We start from the raw sequence: 24,042 nt of genomic DNA on the forward strand, positions 1-24,042 counted from the left end.
GGCAACGAAGGAGTGGCTTCGTAAGAAGCATTTCAAGGTCCTGGAGTGGCCTAGCCAGTCTCCAGATCTCAACCCCATAGAAAATCTTTGGAGGGAGTTGAAAGTCCGTGTTGCCCAGCGACAGCCCCAAAACATCACTGCTCTAGAGGAGATCTGCATGGAGGAATGGGCCAAAATACCAGCAACAGTGTGTGAAAACCTTGTGAAGACTTACAGAAAACGTTTGACCTGTGTCATTACCAACAAAGGGTATATAACAAAGTATTGAGAAACTTTTGTTATTGACCAAATACTTATTTTCCACCATAATTTGCAAATAAATTCATTAAAAATCCTACAATGTGTCACGATCGTCGGGAACAGAGGAGGACCAAGGCGCAGCGTGGAATGCGAACATATTTATTTTTATAAAGTATCACACGAACAAAACAACAAAACGAAAACGTGACGTCCCTGGTTACATACACAAACCAACACGGAACAAGAAACCACACCAAATGAATGCCTCACGGCTACTTAAGTATGGCTCCCAATCAGAGACAACGAGCTACAGCCGTCTCTGATTGGGAGCCACCCTGGCCAACATAGAAATACAACAACTAGAACAAACACAAATGAAAGCTCACACCCTGGCTCAACATACTAGAGTCCCCAGAGCCAGGGCGTGACAGTACCCCCCCCTAAAGGCGCGGACTCCGACCGCGCCAACCAAATACCACAGGGGAGGGACCGGGTGAGCACTCCGCCTTGGCGGCGGATCCGGCTCCGGGCATGATCCCCACTCCCTCTCTAACCCCCCAAAGTACCCCTGGTCCGGTCTGGCCCTGCTGACCGGAGCTGGACTGCACACTGGTGGAGCGGATTGCTCTAGCTCCGGCGTGAAGCAGCTGACCCGTGCTGAACCAGGCACCGGTGGAACAGGCACGGGCTGTGCCGGACTGACGACGCACACCACTGGCTTGGTGTGGGGAGCAGGAACGGGCCGAGCCGGGCTGACGAAACGCACCCCTGACTTGGTGCGGGGAGCAGGAGCGGGCCGGACCGGGCTGACGAAGCGCACCACTGACTTGGTGCGGGGAGCAGGAACGGGCCGAGCCGGGCTGACGAAGCGCACCACTGACTTGGTGCGGGGAGCAGGAGCGGGCCGAGCTGGGCTGACGAAATGCACCATTGGCTTGGTGCGGGGAGCAGGAACGGGCCGAGCCGGGCTGACGAAGCGCACCACTGACTTGGTGCGGGGAGCAGGAGCGGGCCGAGCTGGGCTGACGAAACACACCATTGGCTTGGTGCGGGGAGCAGGAACAGGCCGGACCGGGCTGACGACGCGCACCATTGGCTTGGTGCGGGGAGCAGGGACGGGCCGACCCGGGCTGGCAACGCACACCACAGGCTCTGTGCGAGGGACAGGAACAGGCCGGACCGTACTGGGGACACACACCACTGGCCCTACGCGGGGATCAGGAACGGGCCGGACCGGACTGGTAACACACCCCAGTACCTCTCGCCGTGCCTCTACACTTTCCTCCCCTTTTGTGACCAGTGGCCCCCGTAACCTGGCGGCCTCCTCTACTAACCGCTCCATCGCGGCCCCCTGCTGCCCCGTCGTCCACGGCGTGAGCCCCCCCCTAAAAGATTTCTGGGCGTCTCTCCTACCCGTGGACCAGGTCTCCATGTCCCTCGCCAGACTTTCGCCCTTCTGCTTCCAAGTCCGGCCCTTCTCTTCCTCACCCGGCTTGACCCAGTCGAGGAGGCGAAGGAGATCTGCTAGAGATCTCCCTGGCGATGGCTCCTGGACACGCTGCTTTGTCCAGTCTTGGTGGTTTCTTCTGTCACGATCGTCGGGAACAGAGGAGGACCAAGGCGCAGCGTGGAATGCGAACATATTTATTTTTATAAAGTATCACATGAACAAAACAACAAAACGAAAACGTGACGTCCCTGGTTACATACACAAACCAACACGGAACAAGAAACCACACCAAATGAATGCCTCACGGCTACTTAAGTATGGCTCCCAATCAGAGACAACGAGCTACAGCCGTCTCTGATTGGGAGCCACCCTGGCCAACATAGAAATACAACAACTAGAACAAACACAAATGAAAACTCACACCCTGGCTCAACATACTAGAGTCCCCAGAGCCAGGGCGTGACACAATGTGATTTTCTGGATTTTTTTTTCTAATTTTGTCTGTCATAGTTGACGTGTACCTATGATGAAAATTACAGGCCTCTCTCATCTTTTTAAGTGGGAGAACTTGCACAATTGGTGGCTGACTAAATACTTTTTCCCCCACTGTACATGATACTGCAACAAAATTTCCCCATGGGGACAATAAAGTCAGTAAGTAGTCACGCCAGTATGAATTGGTTAAAGCTCAATTATCGTTGGTGAAAAGAGCCAATAATGAGCCGAATGAGCTACTGTCACCTACCATTGAACGTCTGACTGACATGTCGTGATACCACAGCCTGAATAATGTCTGCGTGACACCTGTATCTTATGTTGTCGCCTACCATTGAACGTCTGACTGACATGTCGTGATACCAACGCCAGACTAACGTGTGTGTGACACCTGCGTCTTAAAAAATAGCATTGAGCTAAATTGTTCATCTGCAGGCTATTATAATACCGTAAGCCTCAACTGCGGGAGGGTCTACTCATACAATTTTGATTAGATTTTCTTTATTTTAGGTTCAAAAGAAGCATGGTAGGCCTACTGCTGGCAACTGTAGCCTATATTCCGCAGTAAACTTTTTGGGAGGCACTGTTGCATTTGATGTAAACACCATGGCAATTATGCACTCCAATAGTAATTATATGCAACATGCATCAATCCACTGTAGCTTATATATAGCTGGGATATTTCTCCCTTGTCAAATCAACATCTTCATTAGCCTATTATATTGCTGAAATTTCAACTTGAATCGATTGATCAAGTGGTTATAGCCTACTGTTACCTGATAGATATTGGTGTCATATTGGTGTCCATAAGCCCTATTCGGAACGGACTATTACTAGAATGTTGGTTATGTAATTATTACCCCAGCATCACTGGCGTAGCGCAGTTTCTCCGGACAACAAACTTAACATGTGTAAATATTTGTATGAACATAACAAGATTCAACAACTGAGACATAACCTGAACAAGTTCCACAGACATGTGACTAACAGAAATTTAATAATGTGTCCATGAAGAAAGGGGGGGTCAAAATCAAAAGTTACAGTCAGTATCTGGTGTGGCCACCAGCTGCATTAAGTACTGCAGTGCATCACCTCCTTTATGGACTGCACCAGATTTGCCAGTTCTTGCTGTGAGATGTTACCCCACTCTTCCACCAAGGCACCTGCAAGTTCCCGGACATTTCTGGGGGAAATGGTCCTAGCCCTCACCCTCCGATCCAACAGGTCCCAGACGTGCTCAATGTGATTGAGATCTGGGCTCTTCGCTGGCCATGGCAGAACACTGACATTATTGTCTTGCAGGAATTCACATACAGAACGAGCAGTATGGCTGGTGGCATTGTCATGCTGGAGGGTCATGTCAGGATGAGCCTGCAGGAAGGGTACCACATGAGGGAGGAGGATGTCTTCCCTGTAACGCACAGTGTTGAGATTGCCTGCAATGACAACAAGCTCAGTCCGATGATGCTGTGACACACCGCCCCAGACCATGACGGACCCTCCACCTCCAAATCGATCCCGCTCCAGAGTACAGGCCTCGGTGTAACGCTCATTCCTTTGACGATAAACGCGAATCTGACCATCACCCCTGGTGAGACAACTACGACTCGTCAGTGAAGAGCACTTTTTGCCAGTCCTGTGTGGTCCACTGAGCACTCATGGACAATCTGAGCACTCATGGAGGGATTGTGCGTTCCTGGTGTAACTCGGGCAGTTGTTGTTGCCATCCTGTACCTGTCCCGCAGGTGTGATGTTCGGAAGTACCGATCCTGTGCAGGTGTTGTTACACGTGGTGTGCCACTGCGAGGACGAGCAGTTGTCCGTCCTGTCTCCCTGTAGCGCTGTCTTAGGCGTCTCACAGTACGGACATTACAATGTATTGCCCTGGCCACATCTGCAGTCCTCATGCCTCCTTGCAGCATGCCTAAGGCACGTTCACGCAGATGAGCAGGGACCCTAGGCATCTTTCTTTTGGTGTTTTTCAGAGTGAGTAGAAAGGCCTCTTTAGTGTCCTAAATTTTCATAACTGTGACCTTAATTGCCTACCGACTGTAAGCTGTTAGTGTCTTAACGACCGTTCCACAGGTGCATGTTCATTAATTGTTTATGGTTCATTCAACAAGCATGGGAAACAGTGTTTAAACCCTTTACAATGAAGATCTGTGAAGTTATTTTGATTTTTACGAATTATCTTTGAAAGACAGGGTCCTGAAAACGGGACATTTCTTTTTTTGCGCACAGAGAGAAAGAGAGCACAGAGAGAGAGAGCACAGAGACAGAGAGAGCACAGAGAGAGTGCAGATAAACAGAGCTCTGTGTCTGTCTGTCTGCACATGCTCCTCATAGGACTCGGCACTCAGACACATGTGAGAAGGCCTGCTCTCCATCCTTTCTGCTTCTCTGGCACATTAACCATTCAGTTACACACACGCGCACGCGCGCACGCACACACACGCGCGCGCACACACACACACTTGCGCACACATACACACACAGACACACTTGCATGGCGGCGGCACACACACACGCGGATACACCCACACAAACAAATTATAATATCCCATTACAGATATCGATCCATACCATTTTTGCAGGATCGCGGTTATCTGACTCCCTGCCACTAACTCCCTAAACGCACTCAACATCCATAGCCTTTATCCCGTCCAACCCTGTCTGTATCTACCACCCTTCTCCATTGAGTCCTTCCCCACCTATCTCTGTTTATTCTAGCCCTTCCTCTCTCCTGTCCTGGCTATTATCCTCTCACAGTTACGTGTATCCATACCTATAGGGACGCCTGTTCTGTTGTTCTTTCTGCCTCGCTTCCTGTTTCCTTCCACAGTCCTCTGGGATTCTTGGACAGTTCACACTGGTCACAGAAGTCAGTTAAACATCTAGTTTTGATTTACATTTGGTTAAGTTGTTAACTAACGTGAATTCAACATGAAATCAACAAAAATATCACCATGTCATTAGGTTAAAAGTTGGGTGAAAAAAAATTACGAAATGCCCTTACGTTGATGACTTTTTGCAAATCCAATCAGTTTTCCACGTTGATTCAATGTCATCACCATTTTTTGCCCAGTGGGTTGTAACTTGTGAGGCACAGAGGTGTACTTATACTGTTTGTGCTGGGTTGTTTATGATGCCATGAGATTGTTTTATGTCGTAAGGTGTTACAAAAAAATGATTTTTTGTTGTTGTAGTTTTTTGTAGTTCAAGTTTATGTTGTTCAACTGTCTGTGTTTGTTAGACAGAGGTCGATGAGGCCACCTGCCTCCTGCTTCCACTCCCTTCTGTTTATAGGAAGGAACACTTCCCTAACCTGTCAGTCAGATCACTATGTACTGTACAAGAACGTACACACACGCACTCCCTCTGTGTGGGTTCATTGGCGGGACAGCCTGTGTGAGAAACTGTAAATGAGAATGAAATGCAGCCAGGAAATTTTGGCAACAGTTCTGAAGCTAAATGTCTCTATTGGATATATGGTGACTATGGCCGCTATGACTTCTAAAATTAGTTTAAAGATTGTAAAGGGTGATTCTGCTAGTATTGTATGGGCAATACTGTTCATAGATCATAGGGTCTTAAAGGAGGCATGTATAGATCTAAAAAGGGCCTAAAATAGCCCACTTCCATCATGATTTTCAAAAAAAAAATGGTGGTACAAATGTATGCACTCACTAACTGTAAGTCGCTCTGGATAAGAGCGTCTGCTAAATGACAAAAAAACAACAACAAAAAAACATTCTTTCTCCCAATGAAGTTCCTATTTGAGAATTGCCAGAACAATCTGAGATTCCCAGAAAATATTTTGGACACAACCAACACAGTGAATGGGAAAATGGATTCAAAGGGAACTCCCTCTGCTGGTGACTTGCTGAATGTGCAATCCTAAAGGAGGGCTGTGATTGGTTAATTACCTAAAATGTCAATTTCTATGGATAAAATGGGTCATATCATTTAAAGTACCACAGAGCCCACTCTGGAAATGTTACATGTTTGAAGTAGGGTTGTCACGATATCAGTATCGCGAGATACCTTTGTTTATTTAGCAAGCTATAGCACTCACAATTTTACATAAAGTACGTTTTTAGCAATCAATCACATTTATTTATAAAGCCCTTTTTAGATTAGCAGATGTCACAAAGTGCTTATACAGAAACCCAGCCTAAAACCCCAAACAGCAAGCAATGCAGCTGTAGAAGCACAATGGCTAGGAAAAAGTCCCTGGTAAGGCAGGAACCCCTGAAGAAACCTAGAGAGGAACCAGGCTCTGAGGGGTGGCCAGTCCTCTTCTGGCAGGGCTGGGTGGAGATTATAAGAGTACGTAGCAGGGTAAAAAAATTATCACAGTTGAGGTGTCATTTAGCAGATGGTTTAAAACAGTGGTTGTAGAGGGTGCAACAGGTCAGCACCTCAATAGTAAATGTCAGTTAGAGAGAGAGAGAGAGAGAGAGAGATTCACTTAACTTCACACACGACACCAGATAAGACTGATTGACCCTAGCCCCCGACACGCGGGGTCTGGGGACACCTGTGGCCCCGTACGACGATACCCCCGGACAGGGCCAACCAGGCAGGATATAACCCCACCCACGTTGGCAAAGCACAGCCCCCACACCATTAGAGGGATATCAACAGAGCACCAATTTACTACCCTGAGATAAGGCTGACTATAGCCCATGAAGATCTTCTCCACCGCACGAGCCCGAGGGGGCGCAAGACCGGACATTTAGATCACCTCAGTGACTCAACCCACTCAAGTCGAGGATAGCGCACAAAAGCCTAGCATGACGTGACGCACCCCTTCCTAGGGACGGCATTGAAGAGCACTAGTAAGCCAGTGACTCAGCCTCTGTAATAGGGTCAAAGGAAGAGAATGCCAGTGGAGAGAAGGGAGCCGGCTAGGCAGAGACAGCAAGGGTGGTTCGTCATTCAAGTGCCTTGCCATTCACCTTCGCACCCCTGGGCCAGACCACACTCAATCATAGGACCTACTGAAGAGATGAGTCTTCAGGAAATACTTAAATGTCGAGAACGAGTATGTGTCTCTCACATGGATAGGCAGACCATTCCATATAAATGGAGCTCTATAGGAGAAAGCTCTGCCTCCAGCTGTTTGCTTAGAAATTCTAGGGACAATAAGGAGGCCTGCGTCTTGTGACCGTAGCGTACGTGTAGGTACAGTGCATTCGGAAAGTATTCAGACCCCTTCCCCTTTTCCATATTTTGTTACGTTACAGCCTTATTCTAAAATGGTTTAAATAAATACAAATCCTCATCAATCTACACACAATAACCCATAATGACAAAGCGAAAAACAGATTATTTTTTGCAAATGTATAAAAGAAAAGAAAACTGAAATACCTTATTTACATAAGTATTCAGACTCTTTGCTTTGAGACTCGAAATTGAGCTCAGGTGCATCCTGTTTCCATTGATCATCCTTGAGATGTTTCTAAAACTTGATTGGAGTCCACCTGTGGTAAATTCAATTGATTGGATATGATTTGGAAAGGCACACACCTGTCTATATAAGGTCCCACAGTTGACAGTGGATGTCAGAGCAAAAACCAAGCCATGAGGTCGAAGGAATTGTCCGTAGAGCTCCGAGACAGGATTGTGTCGAGGCACAGATCTGGGGAAGGGTACCAAAACATTTCTGCAGCGTTGAATGTCCCCAAGAACACAGTGGGCTCCATCATTCTTAAAGAAGTTTGGAACCACCAAGATTTTTCCTAGAGCTGGCCGCCCGGCCAAACTGAGCAATCGAGGGACAAGGGCCTTGGTCAGGGAGGTGACCAAGAACCCAATGGTCACCCTGACAGAGCTCCAGAGTTCCTCTGTGGAGATGGGAGAACCTTCCAGAAGGACAACCATCTCTGCAGCACTCGACCAATCAGGCCTTTATGGTAGAGTGGCCAGACGGAAGCCACTCCTCAGTAAAAGGCACATGACAGCCTGCTTGGAGTCTGCCAAAAGGCACCTAAAGGACTCTCAGACCATGAGAAACAAGATTCTCTGGTCTGATGAAACCAAGATTGAACTCTTTGGCCTGAATGCCAAGCGTCATGTCTGGAGGAAACCTGGCACTATCCCTACGGTGAAGCATGGTGGTGGCAGCATCATGCTGTGGGGAAGTTTTTCAGCGGCCGGGACTGGGAGACTAGTCAGGATCGAGGGAAAGATGAATGAAGCAAGGTACAGAGAGATCCTTGATGAAAACCTGCTCCAGAGCACTCAGGACCTCAGACTTGTGGCGAAGGTTCACCTTCCAACAGGACAACGACCCTAAGCATAAAGCCAAGACAACGCAGGAGTGGTTTCGGGACAAGTCTCTGAATGTCCTTGAGTGGCCCAGCCAGAGCCCGGGCTTGAACCCGATCTAACATCTCTGGAGAGACCTGAAAATAGCTATGCAGCGACGCTCCACACCAACCTGACATAGATTGAGAGGATCTACAGAGAAGAATGAGACAGACTCTGAAATAAAGGTGTGCCAATCTTGTAGCGTCATACCCAAGAAGACTCATGGCTGTAATCGCTGCCAAAGGTGCTTCAACAAAGTACAGAGTAAAGGGTCTGAATACTAATGTATTTGATATTTCTGTTTTTTTTATTTTATAAATTTGCAAAAATGTCTACAAACCTGTTTTTGCTTTGTCATTATGGGGTATTGTGTGTAGAGTGTTGAGGGGAAAAAAAACAATTTCATCAAGTTTAAAATAGGCTGTAACGTAACAAATCAAGGTGTCTGAATAAAAAATGTCAAGGTGTCTGAATACTTTACGAATGCACTGTATGTACGGCAGGACCAAATCGGAGAGATAGGTAGGAGCAAGTCCATGTAATGCTTTGTAGATTAGCATCTACCTTGAAATCAGCCCTAGCCTTAACAGGAAGCCAGTGTAGCGAGGCTAGCACTGGAGTAATATGATGAAATGGTACTAGTCAAGATTCTAGCAGCCGTATTTAGCACTAACTGAAGTGCTTTACCCGGGTATCCCGAGAGGAGAGCATTGCAGTAGTCTAATCTAGAAGTGACAAAAGCATGGATTAGCTTTTCTGCATAATTTTTGGACAAAAGGTTTCTGGGTTTTGTAATGTTACGAAGATGGAAAAAAGCTGCCCTTGAAATATTCTTGATATCATCATCAAAAGAGAGATCAGGGTCCAGGGGAAAGGCAAGGTCCTTCACAGTTTTATTTGAGACGACTGTACAACCATCAAGATTAATTGTCAGATCAAACAGCAGATCTCTTTGTTTCTTGGGACCAAGAACTAGCATCTCTGTTTTGTCCGAGTTTAAAATTAAAACATTTGCCTCCATCCACATCCTTATGTCTGAAACACAGGCTTCCAGGGTAGGCAATTTTGGGGCTTCACCATGTTTCATCGAAATGTACAGCTGTGTGTCATCCGCATAGCAGTGAAAGTTGACATTGTGTTTCCAAATGACATCATCAAGAGGTAGAATATATAGTGAAAACAATAGTGGTCCTAAAATGAAACATTAAGGAACACCAGAGGACAAACCATCCACAAAGACAAACATATCTTTACGACCGATAATATCTAAACCAGGTAAGAACTTGTCCGCATTGACCATTTAGGGTTTCCAATCTCTCCAAAAGAATGTGGTGATCGATGGTGTCAAAAGTGGCGCTAAGGTCTAGGAGCACGAGGAAAGATGCAGAGCCTTGGTCTGAAGCCATTAAAAGGTAATTTACCACCTTCACGAGTGCAGTCTCAGTACTATGATGGGGTCTAAAACCAGACTGAAGTGTTTTGTATACATTTTTTGTCTTCAGGAAGGCAGTGAGTTGCTGCGCAACAGCTTTCACATTTTCTTTGAGAGGAATGGGAGATTTGACATAGGCCAATATTTGTTTTACATTTTCCGGGTCAAGATTTGGCTTTTTCAAGAGAGGCTTTATTACTGCCAACTTTTAGTGAGTTTGGTACACATCCGGAGGATAGGGAGCCATTTATTATGTTCAACATAGGAGGGCCAAGCACATGAAGTAGGTATTTCAGTAGTTTAGTTGGAATAGGGTCCAGTATGCAGCTGGAAGGTTTAGAGGCCATGACTATTTTCGTGAATGTGTCAAGAGATACATGATTAAAAAACTTGAGTGTCTTCATTGATCCTAGGTCCTGGCAGTTATGTGCAGACTCAGGACAACTGAGCATTGGAGAAATACGCAGACTCAAAGAGGAGTCTGTAATTTGCTTTCTAGTGATCATGATCTTTTCGTCTAAGAAGTTCATGAATTCATCACTGCTGAAGTGAAAGCCATCCTCTGTTGGGGAATACTGCTTTTTAGTTCGCTTTGCGACATTATCAAAAATACATTTAGGATTGTTCTTATTCTCCTCAATTAGGTTCGAAAAATAGGCTGATCGAGCAGTAGTGAGGGCTCTTCGATATTGCACGGTACTGTCTTTCCAAGATAGTCGGAAGTCTTCCAATTTGGTGGAGCGCCATTTCCGTTCCAATTTTCTGGAAGCTTGCTTCAGGGCTCGGGTATTTTCTGTATACCAGGGAGCTAATTTCTTGTGACAAATATTTTGTTGTTTTTAGGGGTGTGACTGCATCTAGGGTATTACGCAAGGTTAAATGTACTTTTGATAATCCTGGTTTGGAGTCTAAACAGATTATTTGTTGCGATTGCAAACATAATAACATGGTGGTCCGATAGTCCAGGATTATGAGGAAAAACATTTAGATCCACAATATTTATTCCACTGGACAAAACTAGATTCAGGGTATGACTGTGGCAATGCGTAGGTACGGAGACATGTTGGACAAAACCCACTGAGTCGATGATGGCTCCGAAAGCCTTTTGGAGTGGGTCTGTGGACTTTTCCATGTGAATATTGAAGTCACCAAAAATGTGAATATTATCTGCCATGACTACAAGGTCCGATAGGAATTCTGGGAACTCACTGAGGAACGCTGTATATGGCCAGGAGGCCTGTAAACAGTAGCTTTAAAAAGTGATTGAGTAGGCTGCATAGATTTCATGACTAGAAGCTCAAAACACAAAAACGCACTCCTTGTATTTTTTTTTTGCTGTCGTAAATGTTAGCAACACCTTCGCCTTTGTGGGATGCGTGGGGGATATGGTCAATAGTGTAACCAGGTGGAGAGGCCTAATTTTACACAGTATATTCATCAGGCTTGAGCCATGTTTCAGTCAGGCCAATCACATCAAGGTTATGATCAGTGATTAGTTCATTGACTATGACTGCCTTGGAAGTGAGGGATCTAACATTAAGTAGCCCTATTTTGAGATGTGCGATATCACAATCTCTTTCAATAATGACAGGAATGGAGGAGGTCTTTATTCCAGTGAGATTGCTAAAGCGAACACCACCATTTTTAGTTTTGCCCAACCTAGATCGAGGCACAGACACAGACTCAATGGGGATAAATTTAAGTCTAATTAGTGGAAAATCTGTTATTGTAGTATCGCGATACTGGTATCGTGACAACACTAATTTGAAGAGTATGTTGTTACAGACAATATGTCTAAAATAAACAAAATCAAAAAAGGTAGTTTTGAAATATCAATATTAATATTGTTAATGTTGAATAAATGAATGTGAACATTTTATATTTCAGAATCTAGACATGCTCCATATTTGAGAGAACACTATAAAGAGTATAATGACACCAATATGTTTTCTGTATCATGTATTGTTCACAGATCATATGGTCTTACAGGAGGCATATACAGTGCATTCGGAAAGTTTTCAGACCCCTTCACTTTTCTACATTTTGTTACGTTACAGCCTTATTCTAAAATAGATACAATTATTTTTTTCCCTCATCAATCTACACACAATACCCCATAATGACAAAGCAAAAACGGGTTTTTAGAAATGTTTGCAAATCTATTACAAATAAAAAACGGAAATATTCAGACCCTTTACTCAGTACTTTGTTGAAGCACCTTTGGCAGCGATTACAGCCTTGAGTCTTCTTGGGTATGATGCTACAAGCTTGGCACACCTTTATTTAGGGAGTTTCTCCCATTGTTCTCTGCAGATCCTCTCAAGCTCTGTCAGGTTAGATGGGGAGCGTCGCTGCACAGCTATTTTCAGGTCTCTCCAGAGATGTTCGATCAGGTTCAAGTCCGGGCTCTGGCTGGGCCACTCAAGGACATTCAGAGACTTGTCCTGAAGCCACTCCTGCGTTGTCTTGGCTTTGTGCTTAGGGTCGTTGTCCTGTTGGAAGGTGAACCTTCGCCCCAGTCTGAGGTCCTGAGCACTCTGGAGCAGGTTTTCATCAAGGATCTCTCTGTACTTTGCTCCGTTCAACTTTCCCTCGATCCTGACTAGTCTCCCAGTCCCTGCCACTGAAAAACATCCCCACAGCATGATGATGCCACCACCATGCTTCACCGTAGGGATAGTGCCTGGTTTCCTCCAGACGTGATGCTTGGCATTCAGGCCAAAGAGTTCAATCTTGGTTTCTTCACACCAGAGATTCTTGTTTCTCATGGTCTGAGAGTCCTTTAGGTGCCTTTTGGCAGACTCCAAGCAGGCTGTCATGTGCCTTTTACTGAGGAGTGGCTTCCGTCTGGCCACTCTACCATAAAGGCCTGATTGGTGGAGTGCTGCAGAGATGGTTGTCCTTCTGGAAGGTTCTCCCATCTCCACAGAGGAACATCGGGTTCTTGGTCACCTCCCTGACCAAAGCCCTTCTCCCCCAATTGCTCAGTTTGGCCGGGCGGCCAGCTCTAGGAAGAGTGTTGGTGGTTCCAAACTTCTTCCATCTAAGAATGATGGAGGCCACTGTGTTCTTGGGGACCTTCAATGCTGCAGAACAATTTTGGTACCCTTCCCCAGATCTGTGCCTCAACACAATCCTGTCTCGGTTTCAGTTTTTTATATTTAATACATTTGCAAAAAATTCTAAAAACCTGTTGTGTGTAGAGTGTGTATGAAAAACGTATGCACTCACTAACTATAAGTCGCTCTGGATAAGAGCGTCTGCTAAATGACTAAAATGTAAATGTAGATTGATGTTTTTTTGTTTTTTAATCCATTTTAGAATAAGGCTGTAACATAACAAAATGTGGAAAAAGTCAAGGGGTCTGAATACCTTCCGAATGCACTGTGTACAGTAGGTCTAAGAAGGGCCTAACATGGCAATACCCCCCAAAAATGATTGTTTGTGATACAAATGTAAAAGCATTTCAAACATCCTTCCTCCCGTGTAGCTCAGTTGGTAGAGCATGGCGCTTGCAATGGCAACGTTGTGGGTTTGATTCCCATGGGGGACCAGTACGTAAATGTATGGATTCACTACTGTAAGTCGCTCTGGATAAGAGCATCTGCTAAATGACAAAAACTTAAATTAAGTTTATATATCAGAATAATCTGAGATACCAAAAATGTTTTTCGCTGGTGTAGAATTGCCCGTATGTGAGATCTGTAGGCATAAGGCCTATACAATGAATTGCTTCATGAAAGTTGTTTAATGTGTGTTGTCACCATAGCAGTACTGTAATGTTAAATGGTAAATCTGTCAGTGGAGCCTTTATTTTGGCAGACCACCCACTGAGCACTGTCTGTACCACTGATCTGAGCAATCAAACTTTAATAAGGAACATAGCTGCCTGCAACAGACTGCAGGGCTGAAGAAATTGCAGTACATTGTGATGTTGTTAGGATCATAGTGATTTTTATAGTATTTCAAACACCACATCTCCCATACCAATCTGGACAATAAAACCCCTCCTCCATCTTGTTTGATATGAAGTACTGACTGTGTTTCCCATCGCTCTGTTTGTCCAGGTAATGCATCAGTAGAGAGAGCCTCCAGCCCAGCCCTCCCTCTCTTCATACCGAGACCCCTCATCCAGACTGAGACTGTCTCCAGCACCAACACACCACTCCCCTCACCCCGCCCTCGCCCCGCTCCACCCAGATATGGCTGCTTCCAAGAGTGGCTACGAGGGCAAGATCGCCGGCCTCTACGACCTGGATCGCACGCTGGGGAAAGGCCACTTCGCCGTGGTCAAGCTGGCCCGCCACGTCTTCACAGGCCAGCTGGTGGCGGTCAAGGTGATTGACAAGACCAAACTGGACGCCATGGCGACAGGCCACCTGCTGCAGGAGGTGCGCTGTATGAAGCTGGTGCAGCACCCCAACGTGGTGCGGCTCTACGAGGTCATCGACACCGCCACCAAGCTCTACCTTATCCTGGAGCTGGGCGACGGAGGGGACATGTATGACTACATCCTGCGTCATGAGGGTGGCGTGGCCGAGGACACGGCTAAAGTTCACTTCGCCCAGATCGTCCGGTCCATCTCCTACTGTCACCAGCTCCACGTGGTGCACCGAGACCTCAAGCCAGAGAATGTGGTTTTCTTCAGGCAGCAGGGAACAGTCAAGCTGACCGACTTTGGCTTCAGCAACCTCTTCAAGCCCGGGACCATGCTTATGACCAGCTGTGGCTCGCTGGCTTACTCCGCCCCAGAGATCCTGCTGGGGGATGAGTATGACGCTCCGGCTGTAGGTAAGACACATGGGTGACCTGGACAGTGGGTGTCTGGATGAGCAGGGGGTCTGTCTGTCCATCTGGTTGTCTGGCTGGTTAACTGTCTGTCTGTCTGGCTTGCTGGATGGATGGATGGCTTGCTGGCTGGCTGTTTCTATCATAAGGCTCAAGAGATGAGAGAAAGATATATGTGAAAAGACAGTTCCATATAATTCTCCATAGAAAAAATTTCTGCGTGTGACCCATTTTACAGACAAATAAACTATTCACAGATGTCTTTATTCTGTCCATAAGACCACATTCAGGTCCTTCTAAGCCAGGGTTTCCCAAACTCGGTCCTGGGACATTTTGGTTTTGGTTTTTGCCCTAGCACTACAAAGCGGATTCAAATTATCAAAGCTTGATGATGAGTTGGTTATTTTAATCAGCTGTGTAGAGCTAGGGCAAAAACCAAGACGTGAACCCAGGGAGCTACACAGAATTACCACAAATCCTCTGAGACCAAGATAAAGCTGGAGAGATTAACATGGGTTTATCTGTGGTACTGTCTGTGGGTCTGTCAGTGATGCAGGAATACCTCTAGCTCACCCAACACAAGTATATATTAATTGAATCCCTATTTAGATTTTAAGGCAACAAAATGTGAAAAAAAGTTAAAGGGGCTGTAGACTTTCTACACACACACACACACACACACACATTCACATTCACATTAACACACACACACACAAATGTGAACAGATGGAGTACTCTCTGGGCTGCAGAGAATCTGGAATGGAAATGTAATTTGCGCATGGATAGGCGGCGTGGTTGTAGCAATCCTCGCAAGGCTTTAATCCAGGCCAGGGACAGTGAAGCTGTGTACATGCATGGCTTAAAGCCCAGAGCCAGGTATATAGTTGTCTCTGTGTCAGGATAGGAGGATTGTGGGTTGCCACTCACAGTTCAGTGTCCGCACACTGATGTTGTTTTTAATCTGGTCTGTTTACCGCAGACAGACAGGGTTGTATATAGGCTTTTCTTCAATGAAGTCAAATCAAAAAATTAAATCAAATTAAATTAATCAAATTAAATTAAATGGAGAGTAGTGCAGGGAGAGTGAATGAACTATGAAGATACAGTTGAAGTCAGAAGTTTACATACACCTTAGCCAAATACATTTATACTCAGTTTTTCACAATTCCTGACATTTAATTCTAGTAAAAATTCCCTGTCTTAGGTCAGTTAGGATCACCACTTTATTTTAAGAACGTGAAATGTCAGAATAATAGTAGAGAGAATGATTTATTTCAGCTTTTATTTCTTTCATCACATTCCCTCCCTGTGGGTCAGAAGATTGCATACACTCAATTAGTATTTGGTAGCATTGCCTTTAAATTGTTTAACTTGGGTCAAATGTTTCGGGTAGCCTTCCACAAGCTTCCCACAATAAGTTGGGTGAATTTTGGCCCATTCCTCCTGACAGAGCTGGTGTAACTGAGTCAGGTTTGTAGGCCTCCTTGCTCGCACACGCCTTTTCAGTTCTGCCCACACATTTTCTGTAGGATTGAGGTCAGGGCTTTGTGATGGCCACTACAATACCTTGACTTTGTTGTCCTTAAGCCATTTTGCCACAACTTTGGTAGTGTGCTTGGGGTCATTGTCCATTTGGAAGAACCATTTGCGACCAAGCTTTAACTTCCTTGAGATGTTGCTTCAATGTATCCACATAATTTTCCTTCCTCATGATGCCATCTATTTTGTGAAGTGCACCAGTCCCTCCTGCAGCAAAGCAACCCCACAGCATGATGCTGCCACCCCCGTGCTTCATGGTTGGGATGGTGTTCTTCGGCTTGCAAGCCCCCCTTTTTCCTCCAAATATAACGATGGTCATTATGGCCAAACAGTTCTATTTTTGTTTCATCAGACCAGAGGACATTTCTCCAAAAAGTACGATCTTTGTCCCCATGTGCAGTTGCAAACCGTAGTCTGGCTTTTTTATGGCGGTTTTGGAGCAGTGGCTTCTTCCTTGCTGAGCGGCCTTTCAGGTTATGTCGATATAGGACTTGTTTTACTGTGGATATAGATACTGTTGTACCTGTTTCCTCCAGCATCTTCACAAGGTCCTTTGCTGTTGTTCTGGGATTGAGTTGTACTTTTCGCACCAAAGTACATTCATCTCTAGGAGACAGAACGCGTCTCCTTCCTGAGCGGTATGACGGCTGCGTGGTCCCATGGTGTTTATACTTGCTTACTATTGTTTGTACAGATGAACGTGGTAGCTTCAGGCGTTTGGAAATTGCTCCCAAGGATGAACCAGACTTGTGGAGGTCTACCATTTTTTTTCTGAGGTCTTGGCTGATTTCTTTTGATTTTTCCATGATGTCAAGCAAAGAGGCACTGAGTTTGAAGGTAGGCCTTGAAATACATCCACAGGTACACCTCCAATTGACTCAAATTATGTAAATTAGCCTATCAGAAGCTTCTAAAGCTATGACATCATTTTCTGGAATTTTCCAAGCTGTTTAAAGGCACAGTCAACTTAGTGTATGTAACTTCTGACCCACTGGAATTGTGATACAGTGAATTATAAGTGAAATAATCTGTCTGTAAACAATTGTTGGAAAAATTACTTGTGTCATGCACAAAGTAGATGATCTAACCGACTTGCCAAAACTATAGTTTGTTAACAAGAAATTTGTGGAGTGGTTGAAAAAACGAGTTTTAATGACTCCAACCTAAGTGTATGTAAACTTCCGACTTCAACTGTATGAACACCTGGCTGCACCTTATTCACCTGACCTCATTGCTAAGAAAATTGACTGTTATTGTGAAAACACCATGACATCCTCACACACATGTGGAAAGTGTTATGGTGCTGTGCCATTAACACCCTAACAGAACACTGAGAGACAGTAGAAGAGGTGAGTGAGGGCAGAGTAATTCCTTGTGTTCCTAGCAGTGTGGAATCCAGTAACCCTATTAGATCTGCTAGGTAATGGCCACTGGCCAGGGAACACCTGAGTGTTCAATGACACAGACAGACAAACATACAGGAGGACAGGATTACAGCTTAGAGGGAATCTAATCAGACTCACACCTCATCTCAGCACGACACTACTAGTCCACAGTGTGGTTCTCTACATGCCTTAGTCATAACTGCTGATGGGATTGTCCATGTGAAATAATGAAGATCAGCGCTACACTAGGTAAAGTATATCCCCTATGGGTACATATTGTATAAAATATAGTTGAGACTGTTTGATGTCGACGTTTCAGCACAGAGTGTGACCCAAGCAGGACTCGTAATACTACAGTAATACTTACTGAGCTGTATGTGGTGCTGGACTGGGAGTGTGCCAGGATTAAAGCCCCTAACTGGGTCAGACTCCTCTGAGACACAGATCCAGATCAGCCTGCCAGGTGCCCAGAGCCAACTGGGCCGCCCACTGCAGAGGGACCACAGGAGTTTAGTCACGTGCACTGAAACCAAAACCAAAACACAACCACCTCATTCACCTGCAAAATCAGGACCTGGCAGGAGCACCTACACACCTCAAACATGCCCCAAAATAAAGACTACACTAGCCAGCCCAGGAGATTTGTGACAGAATCCTTAGAGCTATATTCTCTGATCAGTCCTATGTGTGTCACTGTGTGCACAAGCAATCTTGTTTGGGCTGTGCTCACCTACATTTGTAGTGGATGCTCAAGTAAATTAGAGGCCATTTTTTTATTACCGTCTGGTTAATACATCCGGTTGATTTACCAGTTAATCCACAAACACATCTGTGATACATTTTAGTAATAAATCAAAACATTGGCTTGCACGGCAGTGGCACTTCTGTAAAATAAAATCCCTCATTTTTGGGCCTATTGCATGTGGGTGGCCTTGGTGTTGTGTGTGACTGTGTGAACTGACCAGTGGCAGTCTGCCCAGTGGGCTTGAGGCTCATTGTGGTATAATCAGATTGTGTGGCATGCTGGGAATGGCAGTGCCTGGCACACGGCCTGGTTTGAGCCCAGTCATGATGACCCAGTGATTAGCGCCCTGTCTAAGCAGAGCCTGGGAAACACACACATAGCCATGTGGCTGAAGAGACCTTGTTTCTAGTGTCAACTTGTCTCTGATGTTATCTGACAGGCTGTATTGAAGTCAAGCTGGGACAAGGCCTGATGAGTGTGTGTGTGTGTGTGTGTGTGTGTGTGGTTCCTATTAGTTCCTATTACTACAGGATTGTATATGCAATTCTATGGTCTAGTCTCTGTGACTCAGTAGTCTTCAGATGACACCTGAAAACCCCATGAATGGAGCCTGAGTCAGTGTGATGTAGTATTTCCACAGGTTCCCTGGCTGGTGGTGTACAGTTACAGTACGACTGACTCTGAATGAATATTCATTAGCTCAGCATGCTCTTATCTTGGTCCACTAACCAGGTGCTGGTTTAATCCACTCATTAGGCCTCAGTGACAGAGTGCCAGCTGAGAGAGGCAGCTCGCTCACTGAGGCCCACTGCCACTACACTGCCACTACACTGCCATACAGCCCTGCTAATGATAACATAGCACTGCAAAGCATAACACAACACCGCACAGCACAACGCAGCTGGGTTTGGGCTCAACTCCATTTCAATTCAGGCAATTCAGAAAGTGAATTGAATTTCCAATGCAAGAATTTCCAACTACACTTTGAAGATAAATGACACCTGGAAGATTGGACTTTCATCTGCTGAATGGACAGAATGTAGCCTTGCAGCACACTGCCAGGTGTGAAAGAAGAGCTGTAGAGACACACACATGCACACACACACACACACACACACACGCACACACATGTAGAATCACGTATTGAATATTTGTACAGTGTGTACTTTATATTGTGTGGAATATAGTATAGGTGGGTACTGTATACTGCTGTGAATGGATCCCCAGGGGCATTGAACTGAGTGTCTGTCTGTCTCCTAGTTATTATGAGAGCAGCGTGACTATCTGAACACAGTGGTTATATGATGAGGCAGAGACAATCAAAGGCCTGTGTGTGCAGAGTGCATAGTGCAGAGCCATGCAGGGTTCATCCCAAACCCATGGCGATGGGACAGGGGGCCTGTTTTTTGTGTCTAACTAACACATGGCTGTTAACGTTACATAAGCCAAACCAAGCAGTGTGGAGAAGAACAGATAGTCAGATACCATCTCAGGCCCTCTGTCTTGTCTTGTGTCCTGGGCTATTTCAGTAGAACTTGTCTGTCTACCTCTGTTCTGCCTTAACATTCAAGTATATATCATACTTTTTATGTTTCTACTTCACAGACATACATTTTCATAATGTATTTCTCAAAATCTCTAGTAGACAAACCAGTTTACATGTAAAATCTGTAGGTTTACCAAACATTTAAGTGATCGTCAATTAAGAGCAGTCGGATTAAGTAATATATTTTAACAAAAGAGAAGAGAATCATATAAAAAGGCAAATACTTTCTAGATAAAACACTAATTGTATTTCTAGATAAAACACTAATTAAGTTTGGTGAAAAGGTGACTATGATTTTGTAAAACGGAGTCTGGTGCTCTCTAATGTGTGGATAGGCCACTGGGAGCAAACGGATACTGGACTGCACTCTGGTCAAAGAGTGATGACAGACACAGAAGCCCAGTCTAGGAGTTTAATGATGAAACAGAGTATACATGTGGTATTTGGTCAAAAACGCACAAATATCCCTGCAAATAAAAACGGTCTGATCTCCACGAAAGCCAACCTAACTTAGAAATAAGTTTGTTTTTATACTAACAAGTGGTTGCCATGGTGAATAATCCAATAATAATTGGTAGGACACATGAAAGGAAACATCAAAGAGTTTACCGGAATCTCTAAATGAAAATACTGGCAGATCAATAAAATGTCCTTGTAGATCTCATTACATTTAGAGGATTCTAAATTAATATCTAAGCTTTTATACATTTTGTGTTGTACTTAGTCAATTGAAAATGTGTTTAGAGTTTTGAAACAACTGCCTTTTTGATTATCTGTTTTGAGTTTTGTACTAAATTATGAACAGATGGGGTGAGGTTTAGAGTGAGCGAGAGATGTAGAGGGGGAGAGGGGGAGAGGGCTCTCATTATGTACTCAAGGACAGAGTATTTCCTCTGTGTGAGGGAGCAGATTTCTCCTCTGGAGACAAACACCATCTGCTGGGATATTTAGAGGGTGTGGGGGGGGCAGGGAGAGGAGGCGGAGGGAGAACAGGGAGAAGAGGGAGAGGGCGCAGGGAGAGGACGCAAGGAGAGGGTGAAGGGAGAGGGCGGAGGGAGAGGAGGGAGAGGGAGAGAAAGGAGGGAGAGAAGGGAGAGGGAGAGGAGGAAGAGAGAGGGTGCAGGGAGAGAGGGAGAGGGCACAGGGAGAGGGCGCAGGCAGAGAGGGAGAGGGCGTAGGGAGAGGGTGCATGGAGAGAGGGTGCAGGGAGAGAGGGCGCAGAGAGAGAGAGAGAGAGAGAGGGGGGGGGGGGAGATGAGAGAGAGAGAGAGAGAGAGAGAGAGAGAGAGAGCGCAGAGACTTGGCCGTCAGAAGCCCACTCCATTGACCTGCACACATCAAATTGTGGGCAGGTCGATAATTAGCAGCATTGATTCCTGCAGATAAACAGAGCTCTGTCTGTCTGCACATGATCCTCATACTCACACACTTGCTCGAACGAACGAACGCACACACACAAACACACAGTGTGAGTGAGTGAAAGCATTAGGTAGCCAAACAATATATATTGAACAAAAATATAACCACAACATGTAAAGTGTTGGTCCTATGTTTTATGAGCTGTAATCAAAGATCAGAGAAATGTTCCATATGCACAAAAAGCTTATTTATCTTAAATGTTGTGCAAAAATGTATTTACATCCCTAATAGTGAGCATTTCTCCTTTACCAAGATAATCCATCCACCTGACAGGTGTGGCATATCAAGAAGCTGATTAAACAGCATGATCATTACACAGGTGCACCTTGTGCTGGGGACAATAAAAGGCCACCCTAAAATGTGCAGTTTTGTCACACAACAAAAGGCCACAAATGCCTCAAGTTTTGAGAGAGCGTGCAATTGACATGCTGACTGCAGGAATGTCCACCAGAGCTGTTTCCAGATAATTTAATGTTAATTTCTCTACCAAGCCACCTCCAACGTCATTTTAGAGAATTTGGCAGTACGTCCAACAGGCCTCACAGACCATGTGTAACCACGCCAGCCCAGGACCTCCACATCCAGCTTCTTCACCTGCGGGATCATCTGAGACCAGCCACCCGGACAGCTGATGAAACTGTGGGTTTGCACAACTGAAGAATTTCTGCACAAACTGTCAGAAACCATCTCAGAGAAGCTCATCTGTGTGCTCGTCGTCCTCACCAGGGTCTTGACCTGACTGCAGTTCGGCGTCGTAACCGACTTCAGTGGGCAAATGCTCACCTTTGATGACCATTAGCATGCTGGAGAAGTGTGCTCTTCATGGATGAATCCCGGTTTTAACTGTACCGGGCAGATGGCAGACAGCGAGTATGGCGTCGTGTGGGTGAGCAGTTTGCTGATGTCAACATTGTGAACGGAGTGCCCCATGGTGGCGGTGGGGTTATGGTATGGGCAGGCATAAGCTAAGGACAACAAACACAATTGCATTTTATTGATGGCAATTTGAATGCAACGAGATACCGTGACGAGATCCTGAGGCCCATTGTCATGCCATTCATTCGCCGCCATCACCTCATGTTTCAGCATGATTATGCAAGGCCCCATGTCGCAAGGATCTGTACACAATTCCTGGAAGCTGAACATTTTCCAGTTCTTCCATGGCCTGCATACTCACCAGACATGTCACCCATTAAGCATGTTTGGGATGCTCTGGATCAACGTGTACGACAGCATGTTCCAGTTCCCCCAATATCCAGCAACTTCGCACAGCCATTGAAGAGGAGTGGGGCAACATTCCACAGGCCACAATCAACAGCCTGATCAACTCTATGTGAAGGAGATGTGTCCCGTGTAGCTCAGTTGGTAGAGCATGGCGTTTGCAACGCCAGGGTAGTGGGTTCGAGTCCCACGGAGGGCCAGTATGAAAATGTATGCACTCACTAACTATAAGTCGCTCTGGATAAGAGCGTCTGCTAAATGACTAAAATGTAAATGTAATGTGTCGCGCTGCATGAGGAAAATGGTGGTCACGCCAGATACTGACTGTTTTTCTGATCCACGTCCCTACTTTTTTTGTAAGTATCTATGACCAACAGATGCAAATCCATTGATTAGGGCCTAATTCATTTATTTCAATTGACTGATTTTATTATATGAACTGTAACTCATTAAAATCTTTGAAATTGTAGCATGTTGCGTTTACATTTTTGTTCAGTGTATAAACAGTATATAGAGAGAGATTGCAGGAATTAGGCAGAGACAGAACAGAATAGGAGAATAATCACAGGGATTCCACATGGGTAATATCTGCCCTCATACAGCATTAATAATCTGTGCCATGGGGTGTTCTGGCTTTCTCACAGACATCATTAACTGAACCTTAAAGGGATACTTCGGGATTTTGGCAACTTCCCCAGAGTCAGATGAACTAGCGAATACCATTTTTATGTCCCTATGTCCAGTATGAAGGAAGTTAGAGGTAGATTTGCGAGCCATTGCTAACTAGCATTAGCGCAATGACTGGAAGTCTATGGGTATCTGCTAGCATGCTAAAGAAGAATGTCACTCAGTAAGAGCAGAGCCAGAGCCAGATAGATAGAAGGCTCTGGGCAGGGCCATAGGGACACAGAGTGTCAGTGTGGGTGAGAGGTTGGCTCTCTCTGTCTCATAGGGCCACTCACAGTGTGGGTGAGAGGTTGGCTCTCTCTGTCTCATAGGGCCACTCACAGTGTGGGTGAGAGGTTGGCTCTCTCTGTCTCATAGGGCCACTCACAGTGTGGGTGAGAGGTTGGCTCTCTCTGTCTCATAGGGCCACTCACAGTGTGGGTGAGAGGTTGGCTCTCTCTGTCTCATAGGGCCACTCACAGTGTGGGTGAGAGGTTGGCTCTCTCTGTCTCATAGGGCCACTCACAGTGTGGGTGAGAGGTTGGCTCTCTCTGTCTCATAGGGCCACTCACAGTGTGGGTGAGTGTCTCAAGGCCTGTGTGCTTGCTCCAGGCTCCAGACCCTGCCTCTGACACTGTGCCTGGGGGAGGGAGAGTTACTGTATGTACTCACCTAGCTGTCTGGGACAAAAACCTGGACCTGTAAACAACATCATTCATTTCAGCCACTGGAACCAGCCTACTGAGGGATAAGTTATACTGTAGATGTTTGTTGGTTGGTTTGTTCGAGTGATTATTAGGG

General features: G+C 45.5%; 1 protein-coding gene across 1 annotated transcript in view; it reads left to right on the forward strand.

The window, feature by feature from the left end:
- LOC311137328 (uncharacterized protein) overlaps positions 1 to 24,042 on the forward strand; it is a 44,106-nt gene that overhangs the window by 10,842 nt on the left and 9,222 nt on the right. Inside the window, exon 2 of the mRNA XM_084171768.1 lies at positions 14,000 to 14,723. Coding sequence (XP_084027894.1) covers positions 14,135 to 14,723 — 589 coding nt within the window. The 5' untranslated portion in view covers positions 14,000 to 14,134. The remainder of the gene's footprint in view (positions 1 to 13,999; positions 14,724 to 24,042) is intronic.

Source organism: Coregonus lavaretus (genome assembly GCF_964263955.1).
Source record: "Coregonus lavaretus genome assembly, chromosome: 11".
Taxonomy (NCBI): Eukaryota; Metazoa; Chordata; class Actinopteri; order Salmoniformes; family Salmonidae; genus Coregonus; species Coregonus lavaretus.